The 21,240-nt window shown below is 38.1% G+C and overlaps 1 protein-coding gene across 23 annotated transcripts in view; it reads right to left on the bottom strand.

Annotated features, from left to right (window-relative positions):
• The window catches only part of LOC115268722 (voltage-dependent calcium channel type A subunit alpha-1), a 561,442-nt gene that overhangs the window by 248,227 nt on the left and 291,975 nt on the right, over positions 1-21,240 (bottom strand). For 22 of the 23 annotated variants that reach the window (XR_009998921.1, XR_009998922.1, XR_009998923.1 and 19 more), the window contains exon 4: positions 17,039-17,253. Coding sequence is in view for 17 of the 23 variants with exons in the window: in XM_062858464.1 (XP_062714448.1) it covers positions 17,039-17,253 (215 nt within the window). In the remaining 6 variants the exon portion in view is untranslated. Of the gene's footprint in view, positions 1-6,478; positions 7,970-17,038; positions 17,254-21,240 lie in introns of those variants that run through there. The other variant, XM_029876903.2, reaches the window with a different exon arrangement.

Raw genomic sequence — 21,240 nt, forward strand, 5'->3', positions numbered from 1 at the left:
ATAACAAATGTGCCCCATAGTATGCGCCTGTAAATTATACTTCAGGAAAAAATTGGCTTGTTAACCGCAATCTGTTGAAACTATTTTTTAATCCAGAAAAACAGTATTTTAGGGGAAAATAGGGCAGAATGGGCTCTTTCAGTCAATAACACAGACTGAAGTGTGCTCCATAGTATGCACCTGAAAATTGTACATTAGGAAAAAAATGGGTTGATTAGCCGCAATCAATTAAAACAATTTTAAATAAAAAAAAACAGTATTTTTTGGGAAAAATGTGGCAAAATGGACACTTTCAGTCAATGACACAGACCGAGGTAAGCCCCATAGTATGCACCTGTAAATTCTAAATTAGAAAAAAAAAATGGTTGGTTAGCCGCAATCAGTTGAAACTATTTTGTATTTCCGAAAAACCGGTGAATGAAACTATCGCCATTCGATTCCCTGACCTTTTTCCAAAACGAAAAGTTGGGTTTCAAAGATGGCAATCATCCGCAATAATAAGGTGCCTTTTTGGGTCGGTTTTTCCCCACTGTGCAGCGCAAGGAATCCATTTATTTTCTATGCCCTGTCGCAGCGAATTCAATATGCAAACCATTTTTGATCAAATATAAATTTTCAATCCATTGTGCGGCACACAAAATTGTGAAAAGGAGTAAGAAGAAGAAATGTAAACATCGGGGCCGGCAGGGAGCTGTCTCCTCTCTCTCAGGGTGAGAGTATATTACGCTTACTCCGTGGAGAGTCGGTTTTTTCTTCTGTTACGACATTGGAATACGTTTGCGATCCCTGCTTTATTCGGCTAACTTTTAGGGGCAACTACTACTTTTAGGCTAACTACAGGGTAAAAGTCATTCATGCACTGTTTTTTGATGGCATGCTTCTGAGCTGAAATATTGCTAATTTAGAGAAAACTTTCCGTTTTACGGTACAACGAAAAGCTACCGCAGCTGTCAGACTACTGATTTTCACTGAGGTATCATCGACCTACCCTAGCGATGCCTTGGATAGCCTTGGATACGACGCCGATGATCATTGTTTGTTGTTGGTTTTCAGTTCAATTTATCTTGTAAGCATGCTTTGATTTGGCCTTCAGTTTCAATGATAGGATGATTTTCAAGCCTGCGGTAGGACTTTGACAGCTACGGTAGAACTCGGCGGCTACCGCAGAGTGGAAATTTTTCTAAAAATCCGCAATAATATCAAGTCATCCTTGAATGTTTGGTGTGAAAACTCTTAACAGTGGAGCGGACCTGGTGTGATAGTTAGAATAGGGGATTCTGGGGTAATACGCACCACTTAAGGAAGATGCGTCCAAATGCATATAAAAAGGCAATAATTTATTGGTTTAATGCATGCATTCATTGCATATACTTTCATTCTAAGAGAAACCAAACAAAATTTCAGCCTTAATACAGTTCAGCTCTTGAAAATAACGTTTTTTGTAAAGACTAACATTACGGCTTCGTATGCTTATGCGGGGCAGTACGCACCCTTGCTCGGGGTAAAATGCACTACAACAATGGGGCAGGGTGCACTCAAACAAAGGGGCAAGATGCACCGTCGAGTTTAGAAATCTTTTTACTTCTTAGACAAAATGCATGTTTTACAAGGTTTTAAGACAAACAATAGCTCAATTTTGTTTGCGATTACTTACAGAGCACTCAAAGATATTATTACAGCTTGTTTTCTATAGGTGCGTTATGCCCCAACCAATGGAGTGCATATTGCCCCAATCAATAGCAAAAAATAAAATAGTTTAAAACATATAATTTACGTAGATTAATGTTTAAGTTATTTTTCCTAAGCTTAGCATTGCCCTCAATGAACTGAATAAACACAACAGCATTAGATGTTTGGTCGGTTTTCACCATCAAATCATTCCACAAACGATCGGGAAAATTACATCAGAATCGTGCTTTTCAATTTTATTCATTTTTCTCACTAATTACGTAACGCAGATATGTAAAATTTCGCAGATGCTCATTTATTAAGACGTTCTATTAGACTGATAAGGTTTCAAAGCTCTAAAACCGATAATCCCTGAAAAACAAAGGGGGTGCGTTTTGCCTCGACAGTGCGTATTACCCCAGATGCCCCTACTTGACTTGACTATCGCCACTCCCGAGAAACTCGCAAAATGTGAGTTCTTCCTTCGGAAGAGATGTAAAGCGTGGGTCCCGAGATGAACTAGCCTAGGGCTAAAAATCTCGTTAATACAGAAAAAAAAAGAAACCAAATGCCGATCTCGAAGTTTCGAATGTTTTATCAGCATCCTATTCCAATTAGGACGTCAATGATACAGCCGAAAACAGTACCGGGTGCATGAAAAGCAGTCGAAGGAACGATTGGTTCAACAAGGAGTAGTGTACACAAATTCTAGAGGAAAAGAACGCAGCGTGAGCGGTCATGCCGCAGCATGGAAATGTCTCATGGAAGAACGTCGAGCGTTATACCCCGGACAGACATGTGATACGAGTGTGATTCCTGTACAACGGTACGCAGTGTCAAGAAATGTTTAACAATACTGACTTGAACTTGAAGTATGGCACTCATTTCAAGCGCAATTGTACAGTGATTCTTGTATCACATGTGTGTCATAAGTATTACACACAGAAGCGGCAACTGCTATACCGTTCACAAGAAACATAGATCTTCATCTTTCTTTATTAGGAGCAGGGAAAAGCCCACTTGAGTAGAGAAACCATTAGGCCATCCTCAAATGGGCGCAAAACCTCCTAATCTTTTGTATCAACAGATTTTACATAGTTTCCAAATGATACAATTTTTCTTACTTCTAATATTAATATCAAACATTACTTAACCTATGAATGACTAAAATACAATGGATTGCTTAAGAGGCTAACAGAACTTGAATATTTTTTTCCGGAGAACACAACGGGATAAATTAAAATCGAACTCGGAGGAACATCGATTGAACAATCGGACCATACTACATATTAAGGGGTTCATTGTGGGCATAGTTAGTGCGGGCAATCCTTATAAAAAAGAAGGATCTGGTTTGAAGGCTGCGATAAGGAATAATGAAGTTTAGCTGTGATGACAAACGAGGGCAATCAATTTCAGATTTTAGCAGATCCGAGATAGAGAGAGTTTTTGAAACACCACGACGTTAATCCTCGAAGAAAAAACTGTATAAATAACAGAAGATATTCTCAAAACAATTGCTTGTGTTGCTGCATGTTTTTTTTTTTAGAAATGTCTGCAAGATTCCTGCAAAGATTTATTGTATAATTTCTCCTAGAAGTACACCGTGGCTTTAACCGAGGATTTATCTGGGGATGTTTCCAGCTTTTCACCAAGCAATTAATATTGGGATTCCTTCCCGTGTAGGTAGACGAAAAAATCAAAATAATATCATAATGGGATATTATTCAGTGAAGTACTGAAGATCATAATAACCTATCAGTTTATTTGACATAAAAGATAAAAGACTAAAAATTATATCAAAAAATAGCGTAGAGAAGAGCATCAAAGTAATATCTAGAAAGATCTAGGCTGAAGAACATAAAACAAATATCTAAAAATGATCTGATAAATGGATTAGAGTAAAAAAAAAGAAACACGACCGCGACCGGAATCAACTCATTGCTTAAAGTGGAAGTTAACAAAAGCATCAACTTTTATGTTTTCTAAGATATTTGGGCCTTATGAAGTGGTGTTGGCTTGACGCGGTCATGTTGTAAATGAACGTGTGAAAGAACTGATTTTGATCTTAAACAGTAACTTTCAGATCTTTCAGTTTTTGGAAAGCATGAAAAATGAAAAGGAGAATTCAGTTGAGAATAGCATATTCTTGTATAATAAAAAAAAAAATTCGTCACAATGCCCAACAAACCGAAAAGTAAGAAGGTCTGTTTGGCATTATTGACAAACCGAACAATCGGACATTCTTATATTTTATGGATTGGGAAAATATGCTTTGTCCGTTTTGGAAAAATCTAATTTTCATTTGAGCCTCAAGCAAAGTTAAGCTGAATACGAACTGTTAAGCATTACAAACGCCATGTTATGGAGCGGACCTGGTGTGATGGTTAAAGCACGTGACTATCATGTCGAGGACCTCGCATCGAATCCCACTTCCAGCAAACTCACAAAATGAGAGTTCTTCCTTCGGAAGGGAAATAAAGCGTAGGTCCTAAGATGAGACTAGCCTAGAGCTAAAAATCTCGTTAATACAGATAGAAAAAAAACGTCATGTTAGACATACGGTATATTTGTTTTATTGTGCATCTAGAACTGGGTATATTTTCTTACACTGCTCCGATCTGGCGGTGTGATAATTCGTTGTGCCGAGACCATCGCTAATTGGGAACTGTCACCTAGAAAATCTTTGGAAGTATGCAGAAGATTGTAGCCATCACTACCGCGGTCTGTTTGCATACCCGAGGCAGAATAGCTACGATATTAGTTGGTTGAAACTCGAAAGATTAGTCGTTTGCTACAGTATACTTGGTTGATTGTTGAATCAAAAGATTTGATTATTATAATGGTCGAATTGCCTCTAGCGTATCGATAAAGATCTAAGCTTATCAGATGTTTAATTTACTGAATTCGTACTATAATACGCAAGCTAGACATCAATATTTAGATTATCTGGTCATCCAACTCAAATATAAAACTTTCAAGAAGCCTCTGCTGGGTTACTCACAGTGAAATCCAATGAACAAAATCGAAAAACTCCTTTAACTCATAAATATTTTAAAGATAGAGCCATACTGTGTTTGGCAAAACTATAGGTTTCTACCATACCTATTAGTTTTCTCAAACATGACTTCCTCTATGGATTTCCCGGGAGTTTCTCTTAGGATTCCTACACGAACGTCTCTTAGTATAACTTCAACAGTTTTTCTCGTTATTTCTTTCGGAGTTGCTGCGAAGACTCTTCTAGAGATTTCTGTTGATAACTGTCTTGGATTTCATGCTAGAATTTCTTAAACTTTTCTGCAGGGATTCCTTCAGAAAATGCCCCAGAACTTTTTTTATTAATTCCTCCGTGCATTTCTCCAGAAATATTATCCGGAATCTTCTCAGAGATTTCAAAAAGAATTGCCAACATGATTTTTCTAGAAATTAATTCAGAGATTTATCCAGGAATGCTTTGCCTAGAGATGCCTCTAAGGAACTTCTCGGAAATTGAAATAGGGTTTCATTCAGGAATTACTCAGTGGATTTATCCGGGAGCTCCTCTAGATATTTCTGAAGAAATTATTCATGGAACTCTTTCAGAAGTTCCTGTAACGTGTTGTCCTGTAACTCCTCGAGCAATTACTTAAGAAAATTCTTCCAGGGATTGCACAGAAATTTTAACTGGAACTTCAGCCAGAAATTTCTCCAAGGATTTTCATTTCTGGAATACCTCTATGGATTGCCTAAGGGATTCCTTTAGAAATTGAACTTATATCCGTTACTTGACTGACTACTCTCAGTTAAGTATGTGTCATAGACGAAGAGATATTTGAATTTGGCTTAGAATGTTGCATAGAAATTAACTTGTAGGTACTACGACAAACCCAGCGCAAACGTTCACATATTAAAATTAAATTTAAAAGGTACTTCGATAATCTCGTTGAAACAGATAAAAAAAATAATAAAAACAATTACTAAAGAATATCCTTTGTTGTCAATGGCCTGCTTGCAATATTGTACATACATAAGGTATTGTTCACTGGATATCAGAGATGCAGATTATTTTATCGAAAATCTGTATCAATACAGATTTTCTGTATCGCCGTATTTGAGGGTATAGCAGACACCGAGAGTTCTAGATTTCAATAGAAACTAGAAAAAATGTACTACTTATTTATGCATTTAATTTTTTACAGGTAGGGTCTGGGACCATTTGGACAGGAGCACCTATTTTGGGCACTTGCTGCAATACCTCAGTCAATTTCAAACCGATTGTCTTGAACTTTTAAACATGGTTAGATACTGTGAGTATCTGATTGTGTTTCAAAAATCAAGTCAATCGGTTCAAAATTGACTGAGTTATAGCAACAAGTGCCCAAAATAGGTGCTCTTGCCCAAATGGTCCCAGACCCTATTTATTTTTCTCAAACATGTGTGAAACTGTACAAATTTTCATAAATTCTTTAAAGTTTAAGCAGCAATTTATAAAGTTTTCATTAAACTTATTGAAAATAACATCAAATTTTATGCTTTCTGGAGAAACCTGTATCACATTTCAAAAATACGTATGTTCCTTCTGGGTAAAGTCTCTCTAAACCAAAAAGATCAAAAATATGTATTTTTCTGTACTCTGTATCTTGTCTTTACAGAATGTATAAAATCTGTATAATACAGAAAAATCTGTATATCTGGCTTCTCTGCTGGTTATGTATCATGTACATTTTGACTGCATAATTTTTCGTAGTCATCTACAAGAATCATGTTCTCACCACTTCTTTCAACATAAACACATATAAATTCTAATAAAAAGTACAATAAAAATAGGACCCACCGTCAGAATATCCAAATGTGCACTGCAAGCTGATGACCTCCCGGCCATATTGGTTACAACAAACCGAGCATACTCATCTGTCCGCCGCTTAATTTACACACTTATCCAACGAACAAATTCACTCGATAAACGCGTACGGAAGTGATGAAAACCCGCGAAAACCGAATAGGGCCCACTACGAACCCTTTGAAGCGATTATCAGCGACGATTATCGCACTAAAGTACCAGCAGTGATTGTATCCCTTTTGACACCACCAGCGAAAATTACTCAACCTTAGTGACGGGAAATTGCCACCAGAGGCGCAACCGTTCTCGATGAACCACTTCAGCTTTCCACGAACACACTCTCACTGAACTTGCACTGACTGGGTGGCCACAGAACAACAGCACTACGGCAGCTTTCCACCCCCACGAAGTCGTGTTTCACTCAATGCAAACTGCCTGCCTGCCACAAATCGTACACAGCTTCTGCTACCCAGCTCACCAACACCAGCGCATACTTTTTCCTGACTGATTTTTTTCATTAATTTTCAAACTTGAACAATTTTCCAGCCATTCACCAATCTTGAACTTTTCTCGCAGATTTTCGGGTAATTCTCGCCCGAATCAACACTCACCAACAATTTACCACCGAATTGAACCCTCCCCAGCAACACCACCCCAAATTAAAACCCCAAATTCTACGTAGACCGTGCCAATCGAGGCAAAATTAAATTAATTAAATTAGATCTGATGGTCGATCATATTTTTGCAAATATTCCTTCGATTTTCACTTTTTCCGCGCGGAAAACACTTCGATTCACTCGTTCGCACCACAACGCAGCACGGAAACCCGAATTCCACCGCGGAAAACTGCGAATTTCCACCCAAATCACCAGCAGAAAAAGGTTCCTTCCTGCTGACACAGATTTTCTTCCTTCACACACCCCGAAAAATGGGCTCAGCGGAGCTCGCAACTAGCGCGTTTGAACCAGAGCAAAGTTCGACAGTGAATGAGGCCCTTCGAGTGAAGTGCCGTTTTTCGCCCTCGAAGCTCGTCCTCTGCCGCCCCGTGGGGGTGGTGGTGGCTGATGAACCGCGTGTTCCGATAGGAAAATCCTATTCGTACACGGATCAGCTGGGGAAACGAGGGGAGGATGAACTGGTGCGGATGTGTGGGTGAGGCTGACCCACACAACCGGAAAACAGCCCATCAGTGTTGGTGCACAACGTGGACGCCACCGAATGTAAACAATCAGCTTTGGGGAGCTCGATGCCAACGCCGGGGGTTGGGTGGCAACTACCATGCGGTGGTGTTTTGAAGGGACAGGGCGGTTTCGCGTGGGAAATGCGGCAGTAAAATGTGTCAATATGAAAGTGAAGTGTGTGCATTACCGCGCGGAAGGGTGGCTGGGTGGTTGATGTGTAGGCAGTACCTGGGTAATACGATACCGTACGTAAGTACTGGAGATCAGGTAGGGAGGAAACTTTGCGCGGTGCCGAACAAACAGGTGTCAATTGGAAGGCGATTGGTAGTCAAGCCAGGTGAGATGAATGAATGCAACCACGGAAGACGAACGCATGGTATATGTTTGGCAGTGTGTGAAATGTGAGACTTTCAATTTTATTGGTTTTTTTTTATACTCTACTGATTTTCTCAGTCCTTTTATAGGCTGACAAAATTTTGAAATTTGGTTTTGTTCCGCTTGTCATTTTTAATCAAAGAAAGGCGGTTCTGTTCGCGCCAACGCGAATATTCAAGCCTCAGTTTTCCCTACTACAATCCACGCCGTCCAACTACCCACCCAGTTACAACAGCGACCACGTGAATGAACATGCACGCAAGGATCGATCCTCGCATGTACAGCAAGTCCTTATGTGTCAGCTGCCAACGACGAGTGGAAGTTTCCACCGTCACCACGATCGTTGCGAACAGTTAACCTTCCCATTCATCCCGGTACGTTGTGTGCGCTCGACACCGACACCACTCAAGAGTCCACTTTCAACCTCCGACCGAAGCAGTTCGCAATCTATCGAAGTAATTAGAATGGACCCCGACGCATAACAATCGAATCGAAACCAAAATATATTAGTAGTTAAGTTTAGTTTTAGTGAAACAACAGTCTTTTCTTGTGCCAGTGAAAGCAAGGGTCTCACAGTTCACGATCCAGTCGAGCTGAATCCCCCCCCCCCCCCCCCCCGCAAAATCCCCGCAAAACAACGGAAAAGTTGGCAACTTTTGAAGAGAATAACACGCGTATACTCTACAGATCTTTACAGAAAAACTATTATACCTCCTACTTCTTTTGATATCACAACACACTGGAACACAGGCTACTCGCTTAAAATAATCAAGTCTTGTTACTAGTTCGAGAAGCTTAGAGCCCGTCCATATGCTACGAGGACTCTCATGGAGGGAACCGGGGTCTCACCAAAGTTCACGGTCCATATAAACAGCTAACATGTTGTATGAACGAAAGTCTACGTATTTTTTTGACAGTGCCTTTCAATCATAACATCTAGTTTAGCTATCAATGAATGAAAATAAACCAACATCTGATGGACAAGCAACTTTTGGCTTATATTGCGCAAACACGCTCCATGACTACTGCCTTTCCTTTTTAATTGTTAACATGATCCACTAGACGTACACATGCCCTGCGTCTGTTACATGATACAGGGAACGGTGACATCAGTAAGCTTATTACATCACACCATTACGGCACAAACCATAGAGGAACTTCTGCAGATATCCCTAGAAGAATTTCTAATACTATCCCCGAAAAAAAATCCTTTATAATTACCGGAGAATTACTTAAAGGAAATATCTGAGAAATCTATGAAGGGATCTAGGGATAATTTTAGATGAAATTCTTCGAGGATTTTCGGTATGTATGCGGTGTACTAGTACACCGGATAAACACAGTGGACAAACTTATAAACATGGAATCTGTGCGTTGATCGTTATCCTGAATATTTTTGCCGAAGATCGTACTTGTCTATCAGATACATATAGAATATGTTCCTGGAGGAATATCTGGAGGAATTCCTGGGGGAAATTTTAAAGGAATTCCCGGAGGAACTTCTTTGAAAATTTCTGGAGGAACTCCTGGTGGAATTCTTGGAGGAACTCGTGGAGGAAATCTTGGAGGAACTCCTTGAGGAATTCTGGAATACTGGACGTACTTACGGAGGAACTTACTTGGAACTACTTGGAGGGATTTTTGAAGGATCTCCTAAAAGAAATTTTGGAGGAACTTCTTGGGAGAATTCCATGAAGAATTCTCCCAGGAATTCCTTAAAGTTTTCCCGGTGGAACTCCTGCAGAAACTTTTTAAAAAACTCCCGAGGGAACTACCAGCGAGCTTCCTGGGAATATTCCTGAAGAAAATCTTGGAGGGACTCCCGGAGAAATTCTCGGAGGATTTCCCCGAAGAAGTTTTGGAGGAACTCTTGGAAGAATCCCTGGAGGATTTTACAGAGAAGCTCCTGAAGGAATTCTTGGCAGAATAAAGGGTGATACGGTCAAAATATGGTCACACAATTTGTTTCATAACTTGAGACTGCGTACACCAAAACAGCTGATTTTTGGACCAGTAATGCTACATTATAAGAAGCTTATACCATAAAATTTTCATCAAAATCGGTTTAGTATTTGCGGAGATATTGTTGAACCCTGAGATCTGCAATTTTAAAATTATGTGCACAAATAAGAACACATTTTTACTGTTTCATTTATAGAGCCAGATATACTTAACCGATTTCAATGAGAATTTTTCTGTATGTAAAGTATGCATATCAAAATGTTGTGTAAAAAATTCAATCAATTTGATCCAGTCGTTACAAAGTTATATTTGCTTAAGTGGCACCCGGTCAGTTTTCTTCATATTCAAACTGCTACAACTTTGAAAGGTTTCATACAAAATGGCTCAAAATTTTACTAAGATCATATTTTCATAATAGTATTATACTGTAAAATGTTGATAAAAATCGGAGCAGTATTGGTAGTTCTATAATCACTTTACTGACCTTAAATTTTCGAAAATTTACTAAAAGCGCCTTTGTACAAAATTTTAAAAAGGTAGGTCGATGGTTTTATCTATATATCAACCAACACTTAATCGATTGCCCGTGTAGCTGCCGGCTTAGAATAGCACTACGGACCACCTGTTCCGGGGGTAAAAGTCCACCAAACAGGTAACCCCAATCCAAGGTGTCAGGCGACCCGTGCTGAGGGATGAATGGTTGAGGGGGTTTAAAAGATGCTCGATCTTTAACGGAGCCCGTAGCGTGGGTAGATCGCCTTTTTGGGTTGCGTTGCGGTGATAGATCTACCAAACCGAAATCTAGTGTCGTCCTATTTTTCAATTTTTGGAATATGTGTTCTGGTAATTCAAGGAATTATAGTATTTAGTCCTTACTACTGGTGTTTGGAGACTTCCAGTTTTTGAATAAAACTGAGTTTACCAACTTTACTTTGCATATAGTTAGAAACCCCACCATCTGAGGCTAAACTCAATGCAAAGGAAATCAAATTGGGTTAGGGATCCATGTATGTACTAACTCTTCGAAGACTGGAAAGTGCTAGTACGCAAGGAACATACTAGAATCCTTATTACTGAACACATGTCCCATTATTGGAATGATATTGCTGCTAATGTTAAAACCCGGGTCCTAAACCTGGGGAGAATTTAGCAGTAAAACAAGGGTGATGCTAGGTTTCCGATGCATGGCCAATATCAGTACTCTTGTTTTGTTTTCTAACAAAACAAAACAAAAACTGTATCAAAATCGATACTTTATTGCCCCTCAATGGCAATTGAGTAATGCGACATGCACTACACTAAGGATACGGGTAATGTCACAATAGATCTAAAAACTGGTCGCAGTGACAAACCCGAACAGGAATTAAAAAAAAAAAAAAACACTTAATCGATTTTGATGAAAATTTTATGGTATAAGCTTCTTATAATGTAGCATTACTGGTCCAAAAATCAGCTGTTTTGGTGTACGCAGTCTAAAGTTATGAGAAAAAATGTGTGACCAAATTTTGACCGTATCACCCTTTACCTGGAGGAATTATTTCGAGCACAAAACTCAGGACCTGCCAAAGCTTGTGGCGTACATGTCACACCCCAGCCAACATACTATCGCATATGATGTAAAATAGGTTGCTAAAGTGGAGGCGATATGCGCACAGTCGTCGAAACCAAAACATGACGCTGAAAGCGAGCGTCCATCAGCATCGGACGGACGCCGACGACGGGAACATTCAAAACAACATGCATGCGTTTCGCTTCATCCGCCCTTCTTGTCACTTTCTTCGACGCAACGACGGGTGGCGGCTCATTTTCACACCGACTGGGATTCAATTGAAATTTTCAAATTGTCTAAAATGTATGTTTGTTTAATATTTTTATGGGTAATTAACTATTTCAGTAAAATATGCATAGCATACATTAACATTACAAAGATTTGACGGTTGTTACACTCATTAATTGAGTTATAACAGAGAAATTCATTCGATGTCGAACGAGCGTGCGTGAGCTTGTGAGTGCGAAACAAAGTGGCATCTGCGACGACGCAGCAGCGTCGGTTCATCGGTGACGATGACAGTCGGGCTGAGCGACGACGACGGTGCCTTGTTTCCATTGACGATTGAAAACATTGTTTACAAACTTCGCCTGAAAATTTCAATTGAAATTGAAAATGTAGGGCCCTGGCGCACACTTTACACGCGGTTAAATGGAAGCATGTACTGGCCTCCACTGTAGCGTCCTATTCTACACCTAGTAAACCTCAACCGATTTTAATGACCGACGGTTCATTCAACGCGGAATCTGGTCCCATTTTTTCCTATTAAAAATGATTCGGATCGGTCCAGCGGTTTCGAAGTTATTGCCATTTAGGTGTTTCGGACCGGTACACCAGGAAGGGGCCAGATATGAAAACGCTACAAAGCCATTCATGCGACACATCAAACTACGGCATTTTCGTTAACTTGATGAACGGTAAGCAGAAAAATGGTCGCACACCATATCTGAACCGGTAGTGTCCCGGACCCGACTGCGGGTGTCTCAACGGAAGTGGCCAAATATAAAAGTGAATTTAAGCCATGCATGCGACATATCAAAACGCGTTTTTTTTTTCGATAACCTGATGAACAGTAAGCAGGAAAATATGCTCAGAACATATCTGAACCGGTAATGATCCGGAACCGGTTCCGGGTGTCCCGCCGGAAATGGCCAAATATAAAAATGGACCAAACCCATGTATGCAACACATCAAATCGGAGATTTTTAGGTATCTTGATTTGGCAAAAAAAGTTTCCGGCCATGTTTGGAAGAACCGGTAGTGTTCCGCAACCGATTGTAGAGCCTCGTAGCCGTGCGGTTAGGGTCACCAAGCTTCTAATCGCACCATGCTGAGGGTTGAGGGTTCGATTCCCGCTCCGGGTGATGAAACTTTTCGTGAGAATAGTTTCTTCTCCGTATCCACTGGTGCATGCTCCGTTCGTCCTTTGTCTAGTGTTAAGTTTCATATTCAGTCTGTGCAGCCTTTGGCTGAAGACGGTGTCCGCGTCTTTTTATTATGGGTGACTTTCTACACAATAAGAAATTTTTTTTTACCGAAATCCCAACCGTTAAGTTTGTTTTATAGAAAAAAATCGGTAAACTACTACCGAACTACGTTAGAGTTCGACAGATAAACGATAATATTTTACCGAAATTTTGTAATTTTTTACAGAATTTCGGAAAAACTCCATCGGTTGAGATTTCGGTAAAAATTACCGAACGCGATTAGCCGTGTAGGTAACCTGATGAACGGCTAACAAGAAAAAAAATCATAGACCATACTTTGCAAAACCAATAGTATGCCGAAACCGGTTCCAGGTACCCCGCCGGAAGTGGTCAAATGTAGAACGGAACTAAATGCATACACGCACCACAACACATAACGGCTTCTTCGATAACGCGAAGAACGGTCAGCAAAAAAATAGTCTCAGGCCACATTTACCGGTAGTGTTCCGGAACCAGTTTCGAGTGCCTCGCCGGAACTGGCGAAATGCATAAATGAACTGAACCCCTACATGCATTACGTCAATTTGCGATTTTTTTAGAAAAACTGATTAACCATTTGCATGAAACTAGTCTAAGACCACTTCAGGGACGATCGGTAATTGGTAAAATGTTAATCGAAAGTGGCTTGGAAAGTGGCAAAACGTGAAATTGAACCAACCCCATGCGTACTATAAACAACGCTAATTTGACAATGATTGCTGTCAAACTACCTGGGTAATTTTTTTATTCAATAAACTAACTCTATTTTAGTTTTGCCTAGATTGTATGGTTTCTTTTTGAACATAAATCTGACAGACATTGTGGTGGTACGAATTGGTAGCTTGTTCATTTCACAATTGTTGGCTTCTGTATTTTACTGCGGTTGATCACCAAACGGATCAGGTGTCGGAAAGCATTAAATTTGAATTTCCGGAAGTAGCAGCTGCACGAGAAGCCGCTGCGGGTGTGAGTAACATCACCATATCGGATCATTCGTATTTAAAGTGTAATACACTGTGACATTTGATAATTTTTCAATTCGACAAATGTCACTTTGAGGTCAATTTCATCTCACATAAAAATGTATGGGGGAAAAACTCAAGATAAAATATTTTAAACCGCACATATTCTGAATCTAGAGGTCCAAAAATACGGTTCTTGCAAATAAACTTTGAGGTACTTTCAATTTTCATATTACTTTCCTTTGGACATAGCGTGCGATATCCTTAAAGTTTAGCAAAGTTTTAAAAAAATAATGGTATTGAGTATTTTTTTTCAATAAGAAAAAAAAACATTTCAAAAATACTTCTCAGGTGTACATTTGGTTATGCATTGGTTAAACAATATCCATTTATTACATACTGTCGTGCGGGGCTTCTTTTTACACTTTATTATGGTTGTTTTTTTTTTTTATTAGAGAGACTTTACCTCTGTGGCAATCGTCTCTGTTATGGTTATTCTACTCTATGACATTATAGTGAATGGATTTCCACATTTTCTTCACATAATAATCGTGAGTATGTATGTATAATGTATGCCAAAATTGAGCTCAATCTATCAGTAAACAAAAAAGTTGTTCATACGCCAATCAACAACTATATTTCAGCCTAAAGCTAACTGCAGCAATCAAGCTCGTTTGCTATTGATAGCACAGCGCAACATTTTTTTTGGTCTCAAAAGCAATCTTATGTGTCTCTGACAGATTTTGGGCCGCTGAATCTGAATCTGGACTCAGATTTGCTCCAGCACGTCAGAATGTTGAGCTATACCTTAATTTATAGGGCAAAATTTGTGATTTTGCGCTTTTTCGACTGTAAGCCATTAAGCATGGACACTATTTTTCAAAGCAATCAAAGTATTAATTGGCCAATTAACGTCTAAATTGACGATTTATGCCAAATATTTCGTTTTACCAAATCAAATTTGATAGTTTTAAGCATTTAATTGTAGGCACAATATTCGCCATACAAGTCAGCCTCTAAAACTTGCATGCAAGTTCAGTACCCAAAAGTAATTTCCACGCTTAATGGCTTGTACTGAAAAAAGCCCAAAATCATACATTTTGCCCTGAGTGTAGAATTAGCATTTAAGTTAAAATACACATTAATAAAAACTAAAAAAAAAAAAATTTTGCCCTATAAATTGGTCGGCGTTAAGTCAGAGAGGACCATGTGTCTTTTACCTAATTTCTAGAAAAACGACTTCAAAGTTTGCAACTCTATAAGTTTTGAGTTTTTCAACAAATGTTCATGATTTTTTGCCATAAATCTTATTAACTATTCTTCAAAGCATCGCTCTGTATTGAGTACAAAAAAACGTAAAAAAAGGTTTGAAACCGGAAATTGCTAAGTAATTGGTTGTACTTAGTCCACTCTGACTGAACGATTTTCGGAAAATCTACAGCCAACAACAGTTCACACTCAAGTTTGTACATATTTGATGAAAAAATAATGCACAAGTAGGACAACCGGTTATAGGATTGATGTATAATGTGAGCAGGAAGTTTGAAATTTGATATTTCTGTTTTTACACTGTTGATTAGGCACTGTCCATAAACTACGTAGACTTTTTTCGGCCATCTGAGACACCCCCCCTCTCGTAGACTTTTGTTCATACAAAATTTTTGAAATTTGTATGAAGCGTACTTTGATCAGACCCCCCCCCCCCCTAAGTGTCTACGTAGTTTATGGACAGACCCTTACCATTTTCAATTTTTATGTCCAGTCAGAGTGGACCAAGTACAACAGTTCAATATCACATAAAGGGTAGTCAATTGATGAGCTATTCAAGAATTCTTAACTTGAACATTTAATAGCTAACAAATTCTGAACGTATTTTCATAGTTCGGTACGTTTTTAAAATATTGTAGTTCCACAGTTCATAATAATTTATTCAGAGGACTGGCGTTTTCCAAAAAAAATGTTCAGACAGAGTGAACCAAGCACACAATTCTCAAATAACCGGTAAAATCAATTTCTTCATGAAACGGGTATTGGTACATTTCAATAAGATGCCCAACAGCTACTAAACAAACATATTTTGATATTGAAAGGATTACGGAGAATAAGGTAATTTCAACTATTTTTCTTAGAGACACATGGTCCACTCTGCCTGCACGTAAATTGTCACAATTTGCTTCAACACGATGATCTGTAAAATACGATATTAACCATAATAAAATGGATTTTCACATGCTTTCTTGATCAATAATCACCAGAAAATGCGTTAGGGAGTCATACGATTTGGAAACGTATTATATTTTGATGATAAATTATTTTGATTATTGGATTTTAGCCAACACATATTTTTTCAATTCTCTTGACATCAAGCATTTGATCCACTCTGACTGCATACTATTATCGATTTTCGCAGTTCAATCATAAGAAAATTGTGCTATAACTCTCGTTAATTGTAACATTAAGCAAATCTGGTGAATGTTCTTAGTAGCTTAAGTAATTAAATTAAATTAAAAAAATAATTTTCGTAAACTTTGTTACTTGGTCCCCTCTGACTTAACGCCGACCAATTGAGGTATAGCTCAAAATTGTGACGTGCTGGAGTAGTTTTAGCGACCCAAAATCTGTCACTGTGTAGTGGAAAAACCATCACAACCATCCGAACAACGACTCTTCGCATGTTTGAAGCTAGTTTAGTGCTTTTGAAAGACTGGCATAATAAAGCGAGTAAAAGCTTCCATGCTTATCTTCTGCTATATTCATTTTTATGGTGAAAAAGGAGCATATTAGTTCACCACATTCGTGACAGTCTACCAATAGTGACAATATGAATGTGAAAACCTACTTTTCAAGAATTTCACATTATCCATCCAAAGCTTCCGCCAAAACTTTCTCCCTCGCCAGGATAAAGCTCCACTCAACCCAAGAGTTGGCTACCAATGAAAGCTTTGTCAACAAACATCAAGCTCGATCCAAAGAGCTTTCTCTCTCGCACGCAGTTTTCGCTCCCATTCGAGTTTCCCGCTTTTCCCGCTTTCCTACAACATAAGATAGCTTATACTCACATGATGTCACCTAGTTTCAGTCTTGTTTGTATTAAAGCACAGCTTTTGTGGTCACTGGTCGTCACGGCCCGCCGTCGACGGGGTGAGACCCGCGGTGTGTTTAGGCCGTCGGGTGGTTCCAGTTGTGCCATTAGAGTGCTCCCACCGAGTCGGACCATCGGCGACGAACCACGCCGCCGGGTCGACATGTGTCGGCCTCCTACGCTACCGATCATCTGGAAAGAAGCGAGATATGGAATAAAAGGGGGAATAATTAGCTGACGATGCTGTTTGTGGTTTTGATTTGGTTTCCGGTCGACGAATGCGATGAAGGGAAAGTGCACACTTTTGCATATATGGAAATGAGATTGCGTTAAGTGCGAACGGTGTGTTGACGGCACGAGCATGGATTTCATGATAAGAGGACATTTTCCAGCTGGGCAACGTGTGTTATAGTGTTGTATACTTTAGTTAGAGGGATTTTATGTATGCAAAAGTTAGTACAGGTGAAAACATGTCGTATCACAGTGTAGTTTTTGAATTTCTGAAATAAGGAATGGTCTATAATTTGTTTGCCAAGTAGAATTCCCAAAATTTGTTATATTTTACTATGGGCTTTTTTAAAAAAAGCTCCTCATGTAAATTTTCTCAAAATGTTACAAATACTTCATCCCGGTATTGCTCCAGAAATTCATCAAAAAATAACATTCCGAAATTTCTACGAGAATTTGTTAAATATGTCTTGTTCAGCTGTGAAAATGTCCATACGAAATCATTGATTGTTATTGAAGATTAATTCCGAGGGTGCTTGTATTACTTTCAAATGTCTATTTAATCTACTTTGACATCAGCAACACCACACACAAAATTCCCCGAGGGATTTCTCCAGCGCACACTGTTGCGGATGGCATAAAAACGTTATCGAAATTGTTTTGACCATGAAAACATGATTTTTGATCTTTGGTGTCTTCGGCAAAGTTTTTCTATAAAATAAGCCCTAATTTATGGAAACATCAGTTTTGTGATCAATCCCCCTAAAAGTGAGAAACGATTGCTATCTTTTTTATTTGTAAACTAAAAAAATATGTTTGTTCAGAGAAGTTGTAGACAATTTTACTAGAAACAACTTTGCCGAACATACAAAATTTCTATCTTTTGATTTGTATGCACATTTGAGGCGTTTTTTATGAAGCACCCCTAAAAATCAGCTTTTTGCTTATAACTTTTTCTATGCATTTTTCACAATTTCCAAATGTTCTAGGAAATGTTTTGCCTTATTAAAACGCGTAACTTTCGCGAAGAAAGTATATATCTATCTCTCATATTTATCATGTTATTGGAAATTTCACTTTAAAAAATGCTTATGTTTGACATACCCATTTGTTAACTTTCGCACTTTTTCGCAGGCCAGGATTTTCACATTTGAAAATATGGAACGAGTTTTATCTATTGCAAATATAGCCAGTTTTAGCCTGATTTCGCCTGTATATGAAAATTCACATACTAGAAATGACTATCATTATAAAATGTGTCATTGTAAAATGATCAACCTATCAAAAATGTACTCAGTGCTTTTCTTACATGATTTTCCCACATGAACACACAAAAACGTTTTCACAGAATCACTTGGAACTGCATCAGATGACTTTCACATAAAATTTAAGTTTTCTTTTCAGATAAACAGTGGTTCTCCAAGTAACACGTTAAGTCTCTTTTACAAAATAACCGATATTGTTAAATGCTCTTGCTAATGCTCATAAAATCTTTCGTGTTCATGTACTCTTTGCAGAAATGTTAATTTTCAGAAGGTTCAAATAACAGCTCTAATGATTCGATTAAAATTGGTTTGCAATTTGTTTACTTGAAAAATATAACTTATCTGTTATAATTAACACATATCATTGATTAACGTCATCACTAATTACATTGCTTCCAGTTACTATCTCGTCATATGTTTAAGTAAAAGGTATTTCGCCTCCTACGTTTATGATGTTATAGTTATTTTATCGGAAATAGTCCAATATTCCTTATTATGGGATCAGATGTTTCAAGCAGTCGATGTAAGAGACAGGGATGCCAGATGATTTTTTGAAAAATCTGTATCGCTATTTCCAAAAAACTGTATCCCGTACAAAATTTGGGTGTAAAATCTGTATCCCATATAAAAATAAAATAGCTCCTCTAGCTCAAATATCTGTATGCCATATAAAACGAAATCTGTACGGATGCTCAAAAATCTGTATAATACAGATAAATCTGTATATATGGCATCCCTGGTAAGAGATCTGTGTTAGTTTGGATTCTTGAAAACTTACGTGTATGATCCTCTCTGTAATTCTTGATGTCTTTGTTGTATGACTATTGTGCTTCCTCGGTCAGAAAAAAATATATATACTGTAACTGGAAGCAATACATATAATGATGACAGTAATCAATGATATGTGTGAATATTAACAGATAAGTTATATTTTTCAAGTAAACAAATTGCAAACCAATTTTAATCGAAACATCAGTTGCTGTTATTTGAATCTTCTGAAAATTAACATTTTCGCAAAGTGTACATGAACACGAAACATTTATGAGCATTGGCAAGAGCATTTAACAATACAGGTATGTTCCGTTTTTATCAACACGGTCCGCGATTTTCAGTTGACAAAAACGGAATAGTGATAAAAACGGAATAATTTTCTTTGACAAAATATTTTGCAACATTTCAACAAGAATTGGAAGTTTTTTGTAGAACACATTCCAAAAGTAAAAATAAGCAGTTAACTATGAAATTTAATTGTGGTTTAATGTCTTTTAGCACATCTTTGTTAGCTTAGCTTAGCTTAGCTTAGCTTAGACTGACTGCACATATCTATGATTGCTACTCCGTGATTGACTCGAACCAATGACAGTTGCACAATGAATCAACTGAATAATTGACTGGCAGTGGTCAACATTCTCACTGTGCACGTACTTTTAGCACATCTTTGTTGTACAGTTCAAACTAGAGTTTTCTGACTATGATGTCGACAAGAGGTTTTCACCACATTTGTGACCACTTTTTTGGAAATTTATTTTCGTTGAACGCAAGAATGACACATATTACAGTTCCAGTATCCGGATCGACGTTTTAAAATATAACATACTTCCAGGAATGATTAATCTCCAGAAACGTAATTTAAATATCCTAACAAAATAGGATATGTTTACTTTTCCGGAAGGCATTTATCCACGAGTATTATCTTCACAGATTCCTATAAAAGTTTCGACTAGGAAACTTTTAGGAAATTTACAGATTTTTTTCCAAGCAATCATTTTATTTCTCCAGGATAATGGATTCACCAAGAAGTTCCTCTAGAACTCATTTAGGTGACCTTGTACCATGCCGGTAGTTTATCTTTTTGAATTCGATAAGGATGTTTAGCGACCCTTATGATTTCTTCATAAATTTCGTCTCGGATCAACCTAGACGTCTTTTTTAATTTCTCCTGGAGTTTCTTCAAATATTCTACAAAGAATGGGAATTTATTAACCTTCCTTATGAATTATGCTGGGAACAGCTCGCTGAAGTAGTGTACGGTTTGGGTCTAGAATGGTTCTAATGCATAAGGTGGGTTAAGAGAACCATTCTGAGATTTAACCTAGACATCCTCTTGAAATTCATCTAATAGTTGCTTTGAAGATTCACCAAGATTTTACTTTTGAAATATAGGAGTTCCTCCGTTTCTTCATAATTTCCTAGATTGCTTTCTGAAATCCCTCCAGAATGCTTTTTTTTCTGATATTTCTCCATGGATTCTTTAAAGAGTTTGTTATATTTTACCCTGGAATGTTACACTTACTGGAACTTTTATTATGAAAATTTCCAAGAGATTTTCCAAGAGGATTCTCTCTTTCATATTGGTTATTTCCCCATTATTACTAGATGAACCAGCCTTGGGCTGAAAATCTCGTTGATAAAGATAATATAATAATAATAATTCTCCCCGATTTCTTACCGCGTTTCCTGGGAATCTACCAGAAGTTTAGTCTAGTAATCTTCCAGAAATTATTTCCTCAAATTCTCCAGAAGCTTCTTTAGGGGGTCCTCCTGATGTTTTGTATAGAAATCTCCGGGAGTTATTCTTGAGAATCCTCCAGAAGTTCCTTGTGGAAATCCTTGAGAAATTCCTTCTAGGAATCCTGTATAAGTTCTTTCAAGAAATCATTCAATTGTTCATCGAGGGATACTTTCA

Source organism: Aedes albopictus, chromosome 3 (assembly GCF_035046485.1).
Source record: "Aedes albopictus strain Foshan chromosome 3, AalbF5, whole genome shotgun sequence".
In the NCBI taxonomy this organism is placed as follows: Eukaryota; Metazoa; Arthropoda; class Insecta; order Diptera; family Culicidae; genus Aedes; species Aedes albopictus.